General features: G+C 40.7%; 1 protein-coding gene across 5 annotated transcripts in view; it reads left to right on the top strand.

Moving 5' to 3' along the window:
• The first annotated feature begins 1,761 nt into the window (after positions 1–1,761).
• Positions 1,762–20,579, top strand: part of PROX1 (prospero homeobox 1) — a 52,790-nt gene continuing 33,972 nt past the window's right edge. For 3 of the 5 annotated variants that reach the window (XM_055108205.2, XM_055108199.2, XM_055108188.2), the window contains exons 1-3: positions 1,762–1,899; positions 9,851–11,644; positions 18,543–18,648. In XM_055108205.2, coding sequence (XP_054964180.1) covers positions 9,918–11,644; positions 18,543–18,648 — 1,833 coding nt within the window. In that variant the 5' untranslated portion in view covers positions 1,762–1,899; positions 9,851–9,917. Of the gene's footprint in view, positions 1,900–1,949; positions 2,138–2,193; positions 2,726–9,850; positions 11,645–18,542; positions 18,649–20,579 lie in introns of those variants that run through there. The other 2 variants (XM_055108193.2, XM_055108191.2) reach the window with 2 other exon arrangements.

The following is a 20,579-nucleotide window of genomic DNA, read 5'->3' as shown; positions in this document are numbered from 1 at the left end:
TCATAAATACCCTGTTGTCACGACACAGCATGATTCAACCTTTGATCTGATTAAATTTGAGGGACACACCAAGACTACTTGTCCTCCTCCTACTTACAAAAATGAGTGTCTAATAGACTATGTATGAATGTTTCTGCTTCGCAGCTCTTGCAAGTCCCAGCTTTTATAGGATCTTTAGGTCATAAACGCGGCTGCTTTATTAAAAGCCGTTTACTGTGCCCGGTGAAAGGGACGTTCTAGCTGCGGCTGAGGCTCGCTTGCATTTGTAACTTGCAAAGCCCAAGGAGATCTTTAAGAGCCACATTATCTAAAGAAATTTTGCTGGTTATTTTTCAAGCAAGAAATGTCAAACCAAAGTAAATTTCCTAGGGCTTTATTTTAGAGCCTGCGATTTATGCGTTTGAAATTTCTTGCCTAATAAACTTTAAAGTTTGTTGCCCAGGCGTCAAAACTGTGTAAATCCTGTATTGAACAGCTATCTTTCGTCTTTCTGGGGCGAGTGAATTAGTGAAGGGTAATCGCCAGATGTTTGCAACGTATATATTTTTAAAGGCTGCTTTACCTACAATCCAAATAATGTCAGAGGTAACCAAGGGTAAATATTCCTCTTCCTAAAAATTTGGACTGGAGATTAACTGGGACTCAGCCAATGTTGATCTTCGTCTAATAACAGATGCAGCGGACCCGATGTGAAACCTCTGGCACCTATTATTTTAATACCAAACCTACCTGTATTTTATTGTCCACCTCCCCTTTAAAAGGAACCAAGGGTGACACGTATCCTTGACACTACCTATGATCGTTTAAAAAGTGGAATGATTTGCAGATCCCCCCCTCCCTCCTCCTATGCCACCCCCACCCCTAAAACCCCCACTTCTTCTCCCGTATACTTTTCCGTGCCTTCCTCCACCCAAGTCGGAGGAGCGCTCACTCGCTCGGCCACTCGGCGAACTCGATCAGCTGTATCTGGGAAATGAAAAAAGAAAAAGAAAAAAAAAAAAGGACCTGCGTCCTGGAAGAGCTAGTGTGAGCCGGGCGCCGCTCGCGCCGTCTCCCGCTTTGCATAGTGCCCGCAGATGGCTCGCTCCGGCCCAGGCGCGGCGATCCAGTCGTCCCGAAGCAGTGGCAGGGTGGGGGTGGGGGTGGGGGCCGGGGATGGAGGCCGGGGAGGGGGAGCGCAGGGCCCCTCTCCCCTCCTCTCTTCCCAGCCCCTCACCCCCACCCCTTTTATATTTTTTTTTCCTCCCAAGTTCTCTTGCCTTGCTATCCCCCCTTGAATCCGAAGGCGCCTCGCGATTGGGTGCTGGGGCCGGGTACGTCAGATAGACTGTGACGTGCAGTCTTCCTGTTTCCTTCAGCTGTGTCTTAAAGTAAATCTTGTTGTGGAGCGGAGCCCTCAGCTGAGGGAGCGCTCTGAAATAATACACCATTGCAGCCGGGGAAAGCAGAGCGGCGCAAAAGAGCTCTCGCCGGGTCCGCCTGCTCCCTCTCCGCTTCGCTCCTCTTCTCTTCTTTACCCTTCTCCTCTCTCCTCCTCTGCTGCTCTCTCCTCTCCTCCGCTCTTCTCTCTCCTCCTCTCTTGCTCTCTCCTCTTCCCTTAGCTCCTCTTCTTTTCTTCTCCTCTTCTTCCCTCTCCTCGCCTCTCCCCTGCTTCTCTTCTCTCGTCTCCCCTCCCCTCCCGCCTCTCTCTCCCCTCTCCCTCTTCCACTCGCCCCGCTCGCTCGCTCGCTGTCGCACAGACTCACCGTCCCTTGTCCAATTATCATATTCATCACCCGCAAGATATCACCGTGTGTGCGCGCGCGTGTTTTCCTCTCTCTGCCGGGGGAAAAAAAAAAAGAGAGAGAGAGAGAGAGAGAGAGAGAGAGAGAGGCTCGGTCCCACTGCTCCCTGCACCGCGTAAGTATCTTCTTCTTCCCCTCGTGAGTCCCTCCCCTTTTCCAGAATCACTTGCACTGGCTTGTTCTTGAATGAGAAGGGAAGAAAAGAGCCTCCCATTACTCAGACCCGTGTAAACATTTTTCCCCCCAGGAGAAAATGGTGTTATTTAAATGAATCATAATAAAATAGCCTCTAAACAGTTTCTAAGCGGGAGCCTCCGTGGAACTCAGCGCTCCGCTCCTCCCAGTTCCTAAGAGTAAGTGATCCGCTTGGCTTTTATTTCTTTCTCTTTCCTGCTGGTGGCTGGGGGTGGCGGTGGCGATGGGGGGGAGGCTGATGTTGCTGGACTTGTCGCTGATCTTGTCACCTTTTGTGTACTGTTTCTGGGGTGTGAGGAGGCGTTTGCTCCCTTTCCTTCTTTCTCCTGCTCTCTCTTCTCAGGAGAGAGGACCGCGAGAGGGACCGGGTCGCTTTTTTGTTCGTGGAGATCCCCGCTTTCCGCCAAACCCCATCCTTCCGATCTCCCCAGGCTAAAACTCCGGGGCCGGTCCCCTCGTCCTTTCTCTTTGTCTTGTTTATTATAGCTGCCTTTCTTCCCGGCTCTTCCAATTTGCTTGTCATTTGCATACCTTTCACTTCTCCTTTTTTAACCCCAGCAGAGGACCGGGAGCTGGGAGGAGGAGAGAGGGAGGTGGGGGGGCGCTCTGTTACTTTCGTCTCAAAACGCTGTCGAAGCCGAATTGTGGAAATCCGGCTTGGAGGGGTGCGGTGATGGGTCCCGGGAAACGCGCGCGGCGCCCCTCTTCCGAGCTCCTGGACCCAGGGCTGGGTCAAGTTGAGTAGGGTAAGGCGGCACCGGGAGGCTCGGGGGGTCGCGTGGCGGTGGGATTGGGACACCAGCACGAGGAGGACCGGAGGATCGCGGTCCGGGTAAGAGTAGGGGGTTCTTGGGCAGCAGAAATGGGAGGCGATGAATCTCCCAGCCATCGCTGGCAGACTATGGTGTTGGGCAGCTTCGGTCTGGTCTCGTCTGGGTGGTACCTACCGTTTTGCCCCAGTTAGGAGGACTGGGGAGGGAGGACAGGAGAGGTGAGAGTAATTGTTACTGGGAAGACTAGTGAGGAGGGCGGGAAGAGGGAGGGAAGAGCTGCTATCTTGCCTGAGCAGATCAGGAGGGGGACGCAGTGGGCGGGGGGAGACATCACCCAAAGTCCAGTTTAGCAAGTTGTTGATTCTTCTGGTGTGCCAGCCCGTTACTCCTCCTGCTGAAGCTGAAGGTTGGTGGAGTGATGGAGGGTGGGGATGGTAAAGGAGGAGTAAGTAGCTTTCCACAGACTCCCAGGTCTCTGGCCCCTTCCCAGCTTCTTGGGAAATTGAGAGCCCTCCAGGCAGACAGAGAACAGAACTAGAAGGAGGGGTGGTGCTTAGTCTTAAATAGCTCAAGGAGGCAGGTTGGAGTGTGAAACTGCTGTTCTTGGCAACCCAGAAGGCTACTCTGCCTGGGGGAAGGCTGGAAACTCACCTGCTTGTTTTTATTTTTCCGAGAAGGTCTGTGCTGTCTCCTTGAGCTTATAAAAACAGAGGAAGCACAGGGTGGCCTCCTCGCAAAGTCAAGGCTAGAAGACTCCCCTCTCCTGTTCTCTTTTCCACTCATGCCCTCCCTTATTTAAAAAAAAAAAAGAAAGAAAAGAAAAGAAAAAAAAAAAGAACTCATTTCCTTTCCTAACCTAGGTAGGCAGAAATCTATTAGCAGAGTGCGCATGGGCAGGGCCTGACAGGTGTGTTGTGTCAAGAAAGACAGGTGCAAATTTCCTCTGGGTCTGTGTGTGTCTGTACAGCTCTAGACCACAATGCTTGCTCGAGGGTTGGAGAGGTTTATGAATTTATGGTTGTCCTGGTTAATAGGATTGTCTGGGCTAATGGGAATTGGGCTGTTGTTCTTTTGAGCCCTGCCATGTGAGTTCTTGGGGTGGGGGGTGGGGGCAAGTTGGTATGTGTTTGTTTATTTTTCTTAAGGATATTGGCAGTCTACTGCTGAGGCTGTGTCCCAGGCTTCTGTCTGCCAGTCAGCCCAAAGCACCCCCACTTTAGGCAGCAGGTGGAGGGAGACTGACTTTTCCTTTGCTTCCTACCAGTTTATGCCTATCTCCCAGGTCTGTGCTTGGCAGAGAGAGAGAGAGAGAGAACTGTCCTCTGTGTGTGTGTGTGTGTGTGTGTGTGTGTGTGGTGTATGCTTTGGGTAGCAATGAGTGGTGTGTAACTGCCAAGAATTCCAAAGTCAGTTTGAAAGTGTTACTGTTGTTAAAGCTTATCTTTTTAAGCATGCTTTCTCCTTGCCCAGAAAGAATAGGTATGTACATAAACTCTTTCAAGTCATATGTTAAATAATCTCATAAAGTAGAATGAGCCTGTCATTGTCCCAGACATGTGCCAAATGTCCTAGATATGAATTTGATGGAGAAAGAAAATCTCAAGTACATGAGAAGGTAACTGTGCTTTTCTATTCTGATGCAAGATGTGAGAAGTCAGTTCTACAGGGAATTTCTTGCTAGAACTTCTGAGTATTTCCAAAATGAAATTTTTTGTGTGTGTTGAGGGAGGAAAACGAGAGTATTCACGTTAACTTGTCCATGGGTTAAAACATGGACATGTATATATAATAGTAAAATAGGTGAAGCTAAGGACTGTGGCTTGATGTGTGAGGAAAGTTGTTGGGAATTCAATGTAAGCACTATATCTGGCTTCTTAAAACTTGGCCTTTTAAAATTATCTTTAAACAGACTACTTCTGTAGACTGAGTTGCACAGGAATAGGTTGGTTGGCAAATGGTTTTTGCTCATTGGCTTTGTGTTTGGGTAGTTATTGTTTCCATGAAAATGAGATCGTATGTGTCATTTATTCTGTAGACTTCAACATTAACATCCCCCCACCTCCCAAACACACACACACACACCCAATACTTTCCTTGGATGCTTTTGAAGTTCTTTGGTAATTAAAATGTCATCTATGCCTATGTTCATTTGCTTTATTTTTAATAGGGGTTATCTGTGCTTGGCACTTATTGATATTTTATGTGTCCATTATGCAGAATTCTATTTAGTTTAATCACCACCTTGTGGGAAAAAAAAGTCATGCATACATAACATGCATCTTTGTTCTCACTTTATTCATTTCCTAGCATCATTCCTCTATAAGCAGCACATGCTATCTTAAAACCTAAGCTGGCTTATTCTGTAAGTTGCCAGACTTCCTCTTTATTTGTTTAAAACTCAAACAGGCCTCTTTTCATGAATGTCTTATATCATTTTAGGGATTGTCTTGAATTTGCAGTGTTAATATAAGAAGTTTTAGGTTTCAGATTAACAAAAGAAATTATAAAATGTGACTGATGTTATAATATGAAAATAGATTGTGCATGATGTATCATTATAGGATTTTAAGTACCTGTGTAACTTGGAAAGGAACCATATACATAAGGAATTTCTCAGACGTATTGCCTGTGCATTCTCAAAGGACATTTAGAGAGTTCAATTTTCTGCAAAAAGAAAAAAGTGTATTTTCTTAAGATTATTTCACACTCTGTCTTATTTACCTATCTGATAAGTTGTTACTTTTTAAACAAGTAGAAATTAATATTTTAGGCATGTCTCAGAAAATGTTCTGTGTTCATGTTGCAGGTGAAAAATGTGTGGAATTTTTGATGGGATGGGAGAATCTTAAATGAAATCTTAAATGATTTGAGAAGTATATTATGACAGGAAATTTAAAAACCTGATAACGCAATCTTAGTTAATTTAGGTATTAACTTATGTCAAGTGAGTTCTTCAAAATAAATATCAAAGGTTTCCTTAACCTGATAGGGAGCAGAAATATCTCCAATATCTCTGAAGAAAAAGTTGCTAATTAGCAGAAACAAATTCTTGAATGTAGTGAAGGGGACAATTTAATGATTCAGGGGCTACTTAAATCAGATCATCTGATTTTTCCCCTTTGAATCACTAATTTCCAGATTGATTTGAAATATTCTTTGTTAATGATATTCTATTTGAAATTTCATAACCAGGTTGACCCAAGTAGATTAGAGGCCCATACAAAGATGATTTTCTAAAAGAAGTCAAGTGTAGGCTTGCACAATTTCTTCAAATAATTTTATCAACAAAGACAGATCATCTAAATAATCCAAGCAGGAAACCATGCCAACCTTACACTCTCCCTGCCTCATAAAAGATTTGTCTGAACTATCTGGATAATTACCATAATGAAACACTTCTTTGTCCAGAATCTGGACTCCAGATAGATGCAGTAAAAGTTGAATCCTCCTCCCCGAAATAACTTCTTTATTAAAGTAGAGCACTTAACCACTTTATACTTCACGCTGCAGTGTTCCTTTGAAATTCTTTACTGAAAATTCTTTCCTCCTAACCTTAAGTCATCAGTTTCCTTAGAATTTTGCATGTTAAAGAGAATGTCAGATAATTCAGATATTAAAGGAGACTCTTTTGGAGTAGTTAAAACCTGTTTTGATTATACCTGGATGTTTATTCTTATAATATCTTTTTCTGGGAGGAATCTGCTATGTTAAGATATGCATTGTATAAGAATTACTAAAGCATTTGTGTAGGTTATATACGAAGCGATGCAACCAAATATTTAATGATGAAAAACTCTATATAGACTTTCACATTAATTAAAGAGGGGTTTACAGGAATAGAGTAAGTGTATCCGATCAATAATACATTTGGGTTCAAATTCTCATCAGTATTTTTCTGCATCCTTGCTGATTTGGACATCCACCAGTGTTGATCAAAAGCTTCATATTGCCTAGTGAAACTGAAAATTAATGTTAAAATGCAAATATGATATGCATCAATAATAATTGCAGGTGAAACATGATGGCTTAATACATATCTTGAGAAATAAAGGAGTTTAAAAAATATCAATGATAAAGTCATTCCATGGCTTCCTTTAAATTCTGAACTGGAATATCATGGAAGCACTTGGGAAATGTTTTTAAGAGATTTAATTTATATTATGGTAACGTAACAGTACATTTTCTTATGTGGTAAATATATTCATATAGATATCTTGTTTATGAAATGTGATGCTAATAAAGTGCTGTGTCAACCGGTTATTATTATTTAATCATGCCTATAGCTTCCATGGGTTATGGTTCCAGTGTGTGCTACCACTATACTTTTATTTCTAAATTAAATCTAAGCTATATGGAGAGATACATTTATTTGTGCCTATTAATATAATGCCTTGTCCTGGATTATATAATTTATCTTATTTTTCCCATTTGTTTTGTCTTATTTGTTATGTTCCAGCTGGACATTTTACAACAAGACCTAAAAGTATTTAAATTCTTTTAGCCCAAGACAGATACAAATCGTTATTTAATCTAAAAATGTTGACTGAAATAGAATTACAAAATTAGTTTAGTTTGGTGAATATCAAGGGAGTTATATCTTGTTCTTAACAGACTCCACAAGCATTTCTTTCCACCTTAGGAAGAGCACAGCCCTCCTCTTGGCTCCAGCATGGGGCAGGGATGCAGCTGTTGATACCTAGGCTAGATGAGAGGAAGTGCAGTTGACGCAGAGGTAAATGGCAGTTGGAAAAGGAAGGATGCCTGGGGATGACCTTGTGCTCATCAGCGACACCAGTCTGTCCTTTCCAAGCCTCTGTGGCAGAGCTGCTCTTCCCACAGCAAGGATGGCAGGAGGAAAGTCCAGTTTGGGTGTTAGGGTGAACAGGGAGAGAAAAAATACTGCAAAAAGTTTGTTTGACGTTTTGATTGGAGATCCATGTGCTTTGCAGGTGATAGTCAAGAGAAAAGGATTTGCATACAAATAGAAAAGATGTAAAATTTAAAAATAAGGGCAATAAGCTCTATTTTGGGGAAGGTGATATACACACAGAAAAAAGTCTTCCTTGTAACCGCCCCCCATGCAAGTGTTTCTGTGATTAACAGAGCTTTGAAATGATTCATCCTTTTTCTTGTCTCAGCCTCTCCTTGTTCTTTCTGTCATCTGACAGCTAACCTGATTTATCAGATCTAATGTGTTTGTGTAGTATTTGTCACTGCATTTTTGTATTCCTGAAACCAATTTTATTATTAGTGTTTGAAAGGGTCTCAGTCATTCTGAATTCAATTTTGAACCCAATGTTGTAGTTATTGAGAACTCCATCTCCATTCTAAGTTCAGGAAATTTTATCCTGAAGCATGCAAAAAGTATTTCATTCTCAAGCATGCAAAAAAATATATACATATATATGTATATATATATATATAAAGAGGTATCATTTTGCTTTCATGATACCCTAAAGTAGGCTCTTTTAAAATGTTTTATCTTTCTATAGAAACCAGGAGCAAAGATTTCATGAGGAAATCACTGTCACTTAAAAAAATATACATATTGTTGCCATCTAAGCATTGAGCATTTTCTTGATTTTTACAGGTTATTTCATGCTGAAATTATGCCTATTTGCATGGATAGTCATTCTTTAAAGCTAGCCACAGATGCAGTCCTAGGGAGCACGTAGATGTTTTTACAGGTGAACCGAAAGAGATGGGAGCCGTTCCAGACACTCTGCACGCTGCCTTTGGCAATGGACCCTGTTATTGTGAAGATGTGCTCTGTTAAGCAAACGTGAAGTTTAATATTAGATAAACCCAACGTGAAAAAAAATTTTCATTTTCTTCATAAAATGTTAATTATAAACAAAAAGATGTGACATCTTGTATGTCTACAAAATTTGGGATTAGCATCACTAGTTAATAAGTTACACAATATGTCAAGTGCCTTTTATTTATGAAATTCAAAGAAGGATGTTCTCTTTTTATATTGTGTTTCCAAGAAACAATGGAAGTTCATATACAAAGAAATATTTCCCTTTCTCACACATTTGATGGACATTATTTTCTTTCTTCTTTATATATCTTCTTTCAGTTTTTTCTGTTTTTTTTTTTCCTTTAATTTGGCACAGGAAATAAGGTTCACAAATCATGTATGTTAAAGAGTTTCTTTGGGCATTGGACATATTATTTTGGCAGATTTAAACAGAAGGAAACTAGTCCTGAAGATATATTTATCTTTATCTCGGTCAATAATTTATTATTCCTCATATTGATTTCTAAAATGTGGTAACATCCTTGTTTTGCAGTGAATCCAACTTTGTAATAATTTGTCATTAAAAGGACATTATGAAAATATATAAATATTCTTATAGTTACATTAAGATATATCAACAGATATCATCTTCACCTATGATTTTACAAGTAAAAAATGCATAGCTAAGCTAAATAAGCAGACTTATAAAATGACAATTGTGCATTTTTTTCAATGCTAAACTGACCATTTATGTTTGAAAGATGCTGCTGCTAAGGGTGTTCTCCTTCCCATTTTACATATGACAAAAATATTGCAAAATTCAAGAATAAAAGTTCTCTATTATATATTTGCATTTATTTTAGAGTCCTTTTCCTTTAATAGCATTAAAACCACACTAATTGTAATGCAGAAATGCAATTTTTCATGTGAATTTCTCACAGTCTCAAAATTTAACCTTATTTCTTAAGTATAGAGCACTTTCATCTTCCTTATAATATGAATCTCAATGCCCAAAATTTAATCAATTGGTTGTCAGAGGCTGTGTTCTTATAATCTACTGTTTCTTCTGAAGATAAACAGTATCATTTTAGGCATTTGTGAGAGAGAATCATATTACTGGTGCTTAAGCAGTTTTTGCTTTATTTTTTTTTTTAATCTTAATCCATCTTAAACCAGTGGAGCAGAAATATTTAAAAATGTTTCATTTCAAGCAGAGTGCATAATAAATTGCAATAATTGTAATGTGCCATAAATCCCAGAGCCTATGCATTTTGCATTTGATTCAGGATTGAGGTCAGGAAATTTGGAGAAATTTAAAGAAAATGATTCATCAGTCCTTTTGTTCTGTTGGCCAGGGTCCCGGGATTCTTGAGCTGTGCCCAGCTGACGAGCTTTTGAAGATGGCACAATAACCGTCCAGTGATGCCTGACCATGACAGCACAGCCCTCTTAAGCCGGCAAACCAAGAGGAGAAGAGTTGACATTGGAGTGAAAAGGACGGTAGGGACAGCATCTGCATTTTTTGCTAAGGCAAGAGCAACGTTTTTTAGTGCCATGAATCCCCAAGGTTCTGAGCAGGATGTTGAGTATTCAGTGGTGCAGCATGCAGATGGGGAAAAGTCAAATGTACTCCGCAAGCTGCTGAAGAGGGCGAACTCGTATGAAGATGCCATGATGCCTTTTCCAGGAGCAACCATAATTTCCCAGCTGTTGAAAAATAACATGAACAAAAATGGTGGCACGGAGCCCAGTTTCCAAGCCAGCGGTCTCTCTAGTACAGGCTCCGAAGTACATCAGGAGGATATATGCAGCAACTCTTCAAGAGACAGCCCCCCAGAGTGTCTTTCCCCTTTTGGCAGGCCTACTATGAGCCAGTTTGATATGGATCGCTTATGTGATGAGCACCTGAGAGCAAAGCGCGCCCGGGTTGAGAATATAATTCGGGGTATGAGCCATTCCCCCAGTGTGGCATTAAGGGGCAATGAAAATGAAAGAGAGATGGCCCCGCAGTCTGTGAGTCCCCGAGAAAGTTACAGAGAAAACAAACGCAAGCAAAAGCTTCCCCAGCAGCAGCAACAGAGTTTCCAGCAGCTGGTTTCAGCCCGAAAAGAACAGAAGCGAGAGGAGCGCCGACAGCTGAAACAGCAGCTGGAGGACATGCAGAAACAGCTGCGCCAGCTGCAGGAAAAGTTCTACCAAATCTATGACAGCACTGATTCGGAAAATGATGAAGATGGTAACCTGTCTGAAGACAGCATGCGCTCGGAGATCCTGGATGCCAGGGCCCAGGACTCTGTCGGAAGGTCAGATAATGAGATGTGCGAGCTAGACCCAGGACAGTTTATTGACCGAGCTCGAGCCCTGATCAGAGAGCAGGAAATGGCTGAAAACAAGCCGAAGCGAGAAGGCAACAACAAAGAAAGAGACCATGGGCCAAACTCCTTACAACCGGAAGGCAAACATTTGGCTGAGACCTTGAAACAGGAACTGAACACTGCCATGTCGCAAGTTGTGGACACTGTGGTCAAAGTCTTTTCGGCCAAGCCCTCCCGCCAGGTTCCTCAGGTCTTCCCACCTCTCCAGATCCCCCAGGCCAGATTTGCAGTCAATGGGGAAAACCACAATTTCCACACCGCCAACCAGCGCCTGCAGTGCTTTGGCGACGTCATCATTCCGAACCCCCTGGACACCTTTGGCAATGTGCAGATGGCCAGTTCCACTGACCAGACAGAAGCACTGCCCCTGGTTGTCCGCAAAAACTCCTCTGACCAGTCTGCCTCCGGCCCTGCCGCTGGCGGCCACCACCAGCCCCTGCACCAGTCGCCTCTCTCTGCCACCACGGGCTTCACCACGTCCACCTTCCGCCACCCGTTCCCCCTTCCCTTGATGGCCTATCCATTTCAGAGCCCATTAGGTGCTCCCTCCGGCTCCTTCTCTGGAAAAGACAGAGCCTCTCCTGAATCCTTAGACTTAACTAGGGATACCACGAGTCTGAGGACCAAGATGTCATCTCACCACCTGAGCCACCACCCTTGTTCACCAGCACACCCGCCCAGCACCGCCGAAGGGCTCTCCTTGTCGCTCATAAAGTCCGAGTGCGGCGATCTTCAAGATATGTCTGAAATATCACCTTATTCGGGAAGTGCAATATCCTTTTATTTTCCCCTCGAGGAAAAAACAAACCAAAAAAGGTTTCCCAAAAGGTTGGGTTTACACAATATCTAGAGTAATGTAGATTAGTATCTTCTTAAGAAGGCAACCTTTCCCATTATTCAAAGGAATAGGCTTTTATCAGCATGCGTGTGCCATTCCTGATTGCAGAAAAGCTTAAAGCTAAGCCAACATCTTTGCAGCTTCCACAAGTTGTTCACTGCCTTGAGGAGCTCCTATTTAATATGTGCTTTCTCAGCAGTGTTTTTTTTCTGCTGTTCTTCCTGCATTATCTTCTTATCCCTATCTCTTAAAAAAAATAAAAAAGTAGATTTAGAGATGAGAAAACAGTCTCATTGTAAATACTGATTGAATTCTCTCAGATATTTTTTAAAGATGGTAAGTTTAATAGAATAAGGAGAAAAGTCAGTTTTCAGATCCCTAAGATCCCATAAGAAGAATTCTCAGTGTAAACCATCTGCAAGGCTTCTGGTCCGTTTAAAGACAGCCCGATGAAATCTTAGGAAGAGCGCTTTACAAGTGGGAGGTTGAGGAGGAAGAAAAATGGATGTGGGTGGGGAGTTAGTCTCTCTTTCATCTTTAAGTGAGACTTTTTTTTTTTAAGGAAATATACAGGTACTGATTTATTCAGACAGCATCGGTCTCTCTCCCGTTCACCCAAGGTCTGTTCTTTGGGTCTGGTGCAGCTGCCTCTATGCATGATTAACCTCTGTTCAGCCATACACAGAAATCTTTTGTCCCAACATACACAAAGCAAATTATTTTGGAAAGCGAGAGAGCACAATTAAATATAAAACTCAGCTGTATTCGACTTAAAAATGGCTCTTTTAATGATTCTTTTAAATTCTGAAACTGACGTTTATGTAGAGATAACAGTTATATTTTTTTATTAGGCCTATCCCGAACTCCAGCTATTTTTAACTGAAGATTTTTTTTCTCTCTGTATATCGGTTCTTTCTGTAAATTTTTAAAAAATCTTGTGGTCGTTGGTCTTTTGGGAGTAGTAGAATAGTAGCATTTGGGGGCAGGTGGAGGCATGTTTCTTATATAATAAACAGATGGATATAAAATTTAGCAATTAAGTTGGCTGTGACTAAATTTAGGATTTTGAGCAATTGTCTTGATGACTAGAGATTGACATTTTCGTATCTAAGCCCACTCCAGAGGCTGCCACGTAAGTGCAAAGTCCCAGCTATGGGTGGAAATATGTTTTCCTGGTTAGTGGAGGTCGTACTTCAAGCCAACTCTCAGGATAATAGTGTAGATTTCTGATAGGGTGAACTACTAGGGCCCTAATCATGAGACCTGCTTGGGCAGATTAAACATGGAGTCTCTCTTATACTGAGCAAGAGAAGAACATTGTAACAGAAAGGGAAGAGAAAGATGTGGGAGATTTCTACATATACGTAGAAATGGAGTTTTAGCTTGGTTGTTGATTTCACTTGGACCTTTTGAAGATCTAAAATTCAATCCACCAGCCATGAATCAAAGCTGCCCCAAGCACCATGCCTTACATATTATAAGCAGGCAGTAAATATTGATCAAATGATTGGAATATCGCTGTTGGTGATGAGAAAGGCAAAGTAAGAAGACACAATGGCTTGAATGGTTTTTGTGCCCTTTGCAAAAAGAGCATCTTCAGAGGTTCATGTAAGGCTAATGTCTAGGGCTAAGACCCCATTGCACCCCAGAGATCTCTTAACTTCATTTTGAACCAGGTAGTTGTGATAGTGGGTTCTTTCTGTCTCTCTCTCTCTCTCTCTCACACACACACACACACAGACACACACACAGAGTAAAGTGACATGCATGCCAATTTTGGTGAATATGATTTAATGCCAGGTTTCAAAACTCCTGTAAGTCCACACTAAGCTCTTTAGTTCAAGATGCCAGTTTATGGTTTTTCTTTAAATTAGACTTTTCATTATAACCAGATCATTATAATTATGGCTGTGCTTTTTGTTTTTAGTCTTCTAGGAAAAAAATCTTTTAGATTGCTTTAAGTGTTGGCTATGTTCATTGTCTCAACCTCTCCAAATCCCCGGAGGAATTTTGAGGATTTGAATTGAAATAAGTTCCTTTTATTTTGATACATATCAAAGGCTTTAAAGAAAATATAGTTGCTTCTTCTTCAGAGGCATGACTTCTCCTTTCTTCTATCAACATAACTTTCTGTCGAGCGGTGATTCTGTTGGGAAACACCCGTGTTCATGTGAAATGTTAGTTGCTCACACTCAGACTTGTTTCTTTCATATAGCTAAATAATGTCGGCCTCTCGTGGCAATTAGTGATTACATTTTCCACCTTTTGGCCTTCTATGCTCCTATTCTTTTCCCCCCTCTACTATTAATACATTGCACTTTTAACCATTTATCTCATTGCTATATTATTTCTCAGGAAGAGTAAGATAGGCAAACAACCTTTTCTATAGTTCCCACAATTCTGAAACCAGTGAGGATCTGTTGGTTTGTAGAGAGATTGGGCCCACTTTTCTCCTGTCTCTACCTCTGTATGGCAGTGTGTTCTTCCCTTGATTTAACTGTTAGTGTGTAGGCAAAATTCTCAAGCTTTTACTTTGAAGAAATATCTGGGAATCACAGTGAGTGATATCTTACTTCAATTTTAGGCATACGGGGCCATATATGATCCGGTTGTACAGTTATTCCTCGAAAAGATCAATAGAAATGGGCAGAAATGTAATGAAATGGTACAACTGTGATTGCTATTATTATGTTTTTATTTTTAGTTCATGGCTTTCCAAACTGTTATATATAATTTAATTTTTCAGGAAAAATTATCTCCCGCTCCAAAAGGTACCATCTATTTTTTGAACAAAGTAGCTAAGATAAGAACTATTAAGAACACCAGCTTATCAGGTCAACCCATTCTACATTCACCACATTAAACATGTATGTTCTGTAGGATAGAACACACTACCTCATTATCCCATCTAGTAGAAGGGAAATAGTGAATGTGTATGCAAGTTAAACTGAATTTCAGTGCACCTGCTCCAAGGGCTCATGTCTTGGATTTTAAAAATATGTTCAGTATCTTTGCAAATGAATCTGTTTAATCAAATATTAAGTTTTATTCAAATTCCAAAAGAAACAGTCAGCCAATTGCTTTTCTTCATGATGTTCCTTGTCATCCATCCTCTTTGCATCTCAAGAAAAATAGCCTTGTTTAGGCCCCAAACATTTGCATGCACCCAGTTAAAGCACAAGAGGAGTAGTATAAGCCGTTAAGACGTGCAGGTGAAGAAATTGAGCCTGTTCTCTGAAACAGCCGGCTTTTTCTACTCAACTTTTAGGGAGAATGTTAGAAAGACTTGAAGTTTAGAAAGGAAAATGGTTTAGTAATTTGAAATTAAAATCTAACCAGGAACCATAGATTAGAAATGAATTTCTGAAATTTGAAACCATCCACAGAAATTGATCTTATACATTTTTAGAAGTCTTGTGGAGGCTATAGTACTTATATTAGCTAGAGCGAAACATGTAGATTAAAGACCAAAAGACTTTGGGCTCCTACACTACCCCCCTCCCCTGAAAAAAATTACAAAGTAAGTAAATTTAAAAAAAAATTCCCTACACTACACAGCCCTCCGATTATGGTGAACTTCCTAGTGGGAGTTACGACTTGCTCTATCACTGTCATTATGTGAGAGAGTTTAGATCTTTTCTCCCCATTTTAGTTTCTAGGGGGAAAACCTCTTAGAAACTTAGCAAATTAGGGAATAAGGCAGAACTAAAATTCTTTAGGTTTCAAATGTTTTGGAAAATGTAAGTAGTCTCAACCCATTTGCTGGGAACTGCAGCACGTACAATCTCTAGCTACAATCCAGAGTTTAGCTGGAAAAAAAGAATTTTCTTCCTCCGCTTTCACAGCTTATTATTCTCCCATTTGCCTTTTTGCTGCCTCCGCGGCTCCTCCCGTGGCTGCTGTTTAGGTAAGGTTATATTGTACTTGGTAAACAGACAACACTTAGGTTCTCAGGTTGTTTGAACACTGCTTTACGTTCAGCTGCAGTACCCTGCTTCTCTGATCTTTTATATTCCCGAGCAGATGTCTTTCATTAATTTATGGATTTATCATCTTTTCTTTTTTTTTTCTTTTTTCTTTTTTTTTTTTTTTTTACACCTGGCAGCTGTCTCAAGTTTCAACAGTTATTGTCTATTTTGCATTACACATAGAATTGAATGTCATCTGTCTTCACAAAGCTATGGCTAAGAGAATTGAGGCACAGCCACATGAGCTGCTGGGACAGATCTTGTTTGCGTTCCATCCCCCCTCACCCCACTCCCCTTTACCTCCTTAATATTTATTTGTGCTCATTTTCTTTCCTGGCCTTGAATGGAGCTTAGCTCGTGTTCAGTACAGCTGTATGTTTACTGAATCTATTCCATCATGAGTCATTGTGCGTGTGTAAGTATCCTGGAAACAGCTAGTGCTTTCTTGGAAGAACAGTTGCTTTTCAGCACAAGCACTTAAAAGGGAAATTAACCAATTGGTCAGTTCAGATTTATTTTGAGGAGAAAAAAAGGATTATCTAACTGTTGCCTTTTAAATGTTTCATTAGTTATTTTTAATAGTTTATTAGAAACATATATTTTATGGGAATTTTATCTTAATTACACAATAAGCAAGAGATAAAGATTAATTCTGTGTTCCATTTCAACTGATCAGTTCCAAGTATTACCAACAGGAAACATTTTAAAGCAAAAATGAACTTGAGAAATCCAAATCAGAATAATTTTTTGTTAGATAAAAAGCCTCTAAATACTGATCAAAATAAAATGGATATTTTACTTTTTTTAGATAAAAAGAACAAAAACATCTTAGCATAATTTAGATGTATTAAAAGCTTCAGGAAGTTTTGGTAGCTCAGTGCCCATCTAAGAAACACAGAAAAACACTTTGTATTTTGTATGACACCAAATTTTAAAAGATTTGCAACTTCCAATTAAATGCATGACGTTGTCTTAATGTAGCCATCTGAAAGAAAAGATTAGAACCCAGATCTGAGAGTGTCTGTCAAAGTTTGGACTTGCCTAAAACTCTTATCACAAGGCAGTCGCAGACAGCTTGCAACTATTATTTCACTTATCCATTTGGACAGATGGTCCTGAAGTGTGCTGGGCTCCTTTAGTCTTCTGTATCAGTCTAATGGAGGTTACTGGAGGGCCTTTCAGCCCTCTCCTTGGCACAAGAAGTATGTCAGTCATAAATTATCGTCTTTGTAATCATTAAGGATCTCAAACAAAAACACAAGTTCAGTTAAGCTGCTTTGGCTTACAGATATAAAATCAAAATTTCTTTCTTTAGTGTTTATTTTCAGTTTAACAAAAAATAAAAAAATAAAAAACCTGCACTACTTAACTTTTCTATTTACAGACCAAGGTGATCTTTTTAAAATTGCATGGGATATTAAAGGGAATGTTAATTGAACAAATTCTCAGCAGAATATTTGGTTAAACACCCTGTTATAAGTAGTCAAGAGCTTATCCATATTAATTTGATTATGCTTCTCTAGTAACTTTCTGGTTTCCCTCCATTCTTAAGATTAGTCACGCTAGACTTGATGAAGGTCATTTGGAAAATTTTACCTTTCCTAAATATCTGTGTTTATTTGGCATTTTTGCCTAAGGGGTGAAATTTTTGTTGGGTAGTTGTGTGTGTGTGTGTGTGTGTGTGTGTTTGCACACACAAGCACACTTTCTTTTCTTTTTTTTCTTATTTTTCTTAGACACTCTTCTAAAAGAAAATCCTTAGAGAAGCTTCTAGGAAGGACCCTTAATTGACCTTGTGGGGGACCACATTGATTTTCTCCACGTGCATCTTCATTTCTGATAAATTATAAAGCCATTAATTTGCTGAGGAAATGGCAGGGCCAGGCTGCGGCACAGATGTGACCAGAGCCATCCCAGCTCTGAGTCTGCTGAGGAGTGCCAAGAATCTGGGGGAGAATCAGGAAGCCTGGATTGTTATGGTTAGCCTCACATTCTCTTGGGAACTGTTTTAGTTGCTGCTGTTTACAGATCTAAAAGGTAATGATGTTTCCAGATAAATAGGCCTTCTTATTTTGGGTAAGTGGCCATTTATTGATCTGCTAACCCACATGTATTGATTTGTTAGCCCCAACTACTGCGTCACTCTCAAAGGAGTTAACTATAAATCCAAGACAGGCAAATTGTATTTGGTTTTGGACCATTGCTTTCACAAAAGCAACAGCCCCCTCCCTGTCCTCTCCATGCCAAAACTACTCTTCCCAAGTTTTAGCTATTATTTAAAAGGAAAAACAATTAAAAGGATATAATAAGATAAAAAGCAAGTGAGTCAAGATGCTCCATTAGATTAACACTAAAAGGTAAAATGTGAAACTTGCATAGCAGTGTTCAAAATAATGCATTTTATATTTTCATGTACATTAGTAGAATAATTTGCTTTAAACTGCAGAGTGTGGAGAGAAGAACAAACAGAACTGTAATTGCAAGGAAGAAAAAAAAACCTCTTATGACAAGAGTTGTGTAGTACATGTTGGGTGCATTTGTCTCCTTAGCAACAAGTGAACGTATAGATAGCCTACCGACCTAAAGCAAGGAAAATACTTTGCCATCCTCACCCTAAAGTAGCCAAGATTCTGCAACTCAATTGTGCATCCTCACCATTGCATGTGGCAACCTCTGACAGGCGACGGTCACTGAGCAAATGGCAGCAAGTTAGCAATGGATGCCATAGCCAGTGTCATATACCTTCCAGTACTCCCACCGCAGCTTGGTGGACTCCCAGACTCTATGGAGGTGGGGACTGGAGGGAGGGAGGTGGGAGTCCTCGTGCTTACAGAATTGCTTTTCCTTAACCAATTGCATCCTACATGCAGGAAGGATTGTCACCCAATCACTTGAAAAAAGCAAAGCTCATGTTTTTTTATACCCGTTATCCCAGCTCCAATATGCTGAAGACCTACTTCTCCGACGTAAAGGTAGGGACTTTTTTTATTCTTAATTTTTTCATTTTCTATGCATGTGGCAGTAATTTGAACTCCCGGAAGTTAATGGAGACGAATGTGGAATTGGTTTATTCCTACACCTGTGTTATAATTGATTTAATGCACTTGTCCTTTTGTCTAAAGGTGTGTTAAGCAAAGATGCCACTTGTGTATTAAGATTGAAAGACTGGTGTTAATAAGTTGCATGGGTTTCCAATGTAGTCTGAAAAACTTAGCCTCTGTCTTTATATGTTTGAGTAGCTTCTTTGAAGAAATTTCAGCTGGTAATGGATGGGTGTGCTTTAGAGAATGTTTTTTCCCTCCCCTCAGCAGCAGTAAACTGTTTCTGTTTTTGTTTCTGTTGGTTTCCCCATATTTGTGCTTATGAAAGCAAACTCTAGCACCTCTTTTTCCCCCTGTCGAAAAGGAGCGTACATTGAAATTCTCTATGCAGTAGCTGCTTAAAAACAAAAGTGATGATTGTCTCTTATTTACAACTTAATTTGTTGTTGATGTAGAGTACACTGAGCATAAGGAGAATGAATAAAGTGACAGATTCAGGACACATTATTCAAATGAGGATATGAAAGCTGTCGGCCTACAGCTGCAGCCTCCCTCATTCTACAGAATATTGGGACCTCCTGGTTCTCTCTCTGTGTGTGTATGCGTGTGTGTGTGTGTGTGTATGTGTCTGTGTCTGTGTGTGGGTTTTAAGTAATTGTTTGCATCAACTTGATGTTGTGTTAATCATCTGTAACTTTTTAAAACATAGATTGGGTTTTGATGATGATAATGACACACATGGTATCATTATCCCAGGAACTTGATAAACACTACATTAGCTGAGATTAGTTTATTAGGGGTGGGTGTTTTTTCCCCACCCCTCCCCTGCCCACCCCCATATGTACAAGTTCTTATTTCTGCCATGGAGAACTCACAAGCTGCCAAAACACACTCGCTCTTCCACTGCTCCCCGCACGCAGCTTGTTTTGTGCTTGATGCCCAAGTGGCTTCATTGGCCCCATTTTGCAGGCCAACTCATTTCAGTTTCCTTCACTGGTGTTTTATTTGGCCTTATAAGAAAAGTTCTGTTTTCCCTCCTGTTTGCTTTTGAATTGTGTATCAACTTCAGCCTTTTATCTTTCTCCTTCCCTGGCTGTGCTCCTTAAGTGGAAGGCTTGTTTTCTCCTTGTTCAGCACCAGCAAACTGGGCAAGATGGGGAGGCAGGGAAAGTCCATCACGTAAATGTCTGGTTAAGACTAAGTGAGCACAAACAAGGCTGAGTGACACAGAGGCCAGGAAAAGGGTTTGGGCTTTGTAGAGGACAATCTAGAATACACAAATTGAAGGCAATTGTCACCTGGTTGAGGACTGACCAGCTTCTAGAGTCTAGTAGAACCTGGTAAAGTTTGTCTTCCAGGGAATCCTCCCAACATTTTAGTTCTAGGAGGGGACATGGAGGACAGGGAGAAAAGGGTTATTGTGTGCACATATATGTGTGTGTGTGTCTGTGTGTGCAGATGTCTATGTTACTCATTCCTTTTAGGGCAATGATCTTCATTGCTGTGAAATAATAATGACAATAACTTATATTCTTTGCATAGCAATTTTCACCCAGAAGTAGGCCAAAGAGCTTTACCAACTGCCCACATAGGTATCACTCACCCACCACGGAAACACAGCCACCTGGAGGGTGGGAAACAGCAGCCATTCTGAGCCAACACTACCCAACAGTAGACGTCAATATTAGAAACAATCATTTTTTGTGAGAGTTCAAGCATGCGTGCATGTGTGTGGTGTGTGGTGGCAAGTGGGGAAGATTATTGATCTGTAGCTTTATAAATACCATGCAATACAAACCAACAAGAAACTGTTCCCATTCCTCTAGAATGCCCCTAGCAATTCAGCTTTGCAAATAACCACT

This window comes from Pan paniscus, chromosome 1 (genome assembly GCF_029289425.2).
Source record: "Pan paniscus chromosome 1, NHGRI_mPanPan1-v2.0_pri, whole genome shotgun sequence".
Classification (NCBI taxonomy): domain Eukaryota; kingdom Metazoa; phylum Chordata; class Mammalia; order Primates; family Hominidae; genus Pan; species Pan paniscus.
This window is presented reverse-complemented; position numbering and strand designations above follow the sequence as displayed.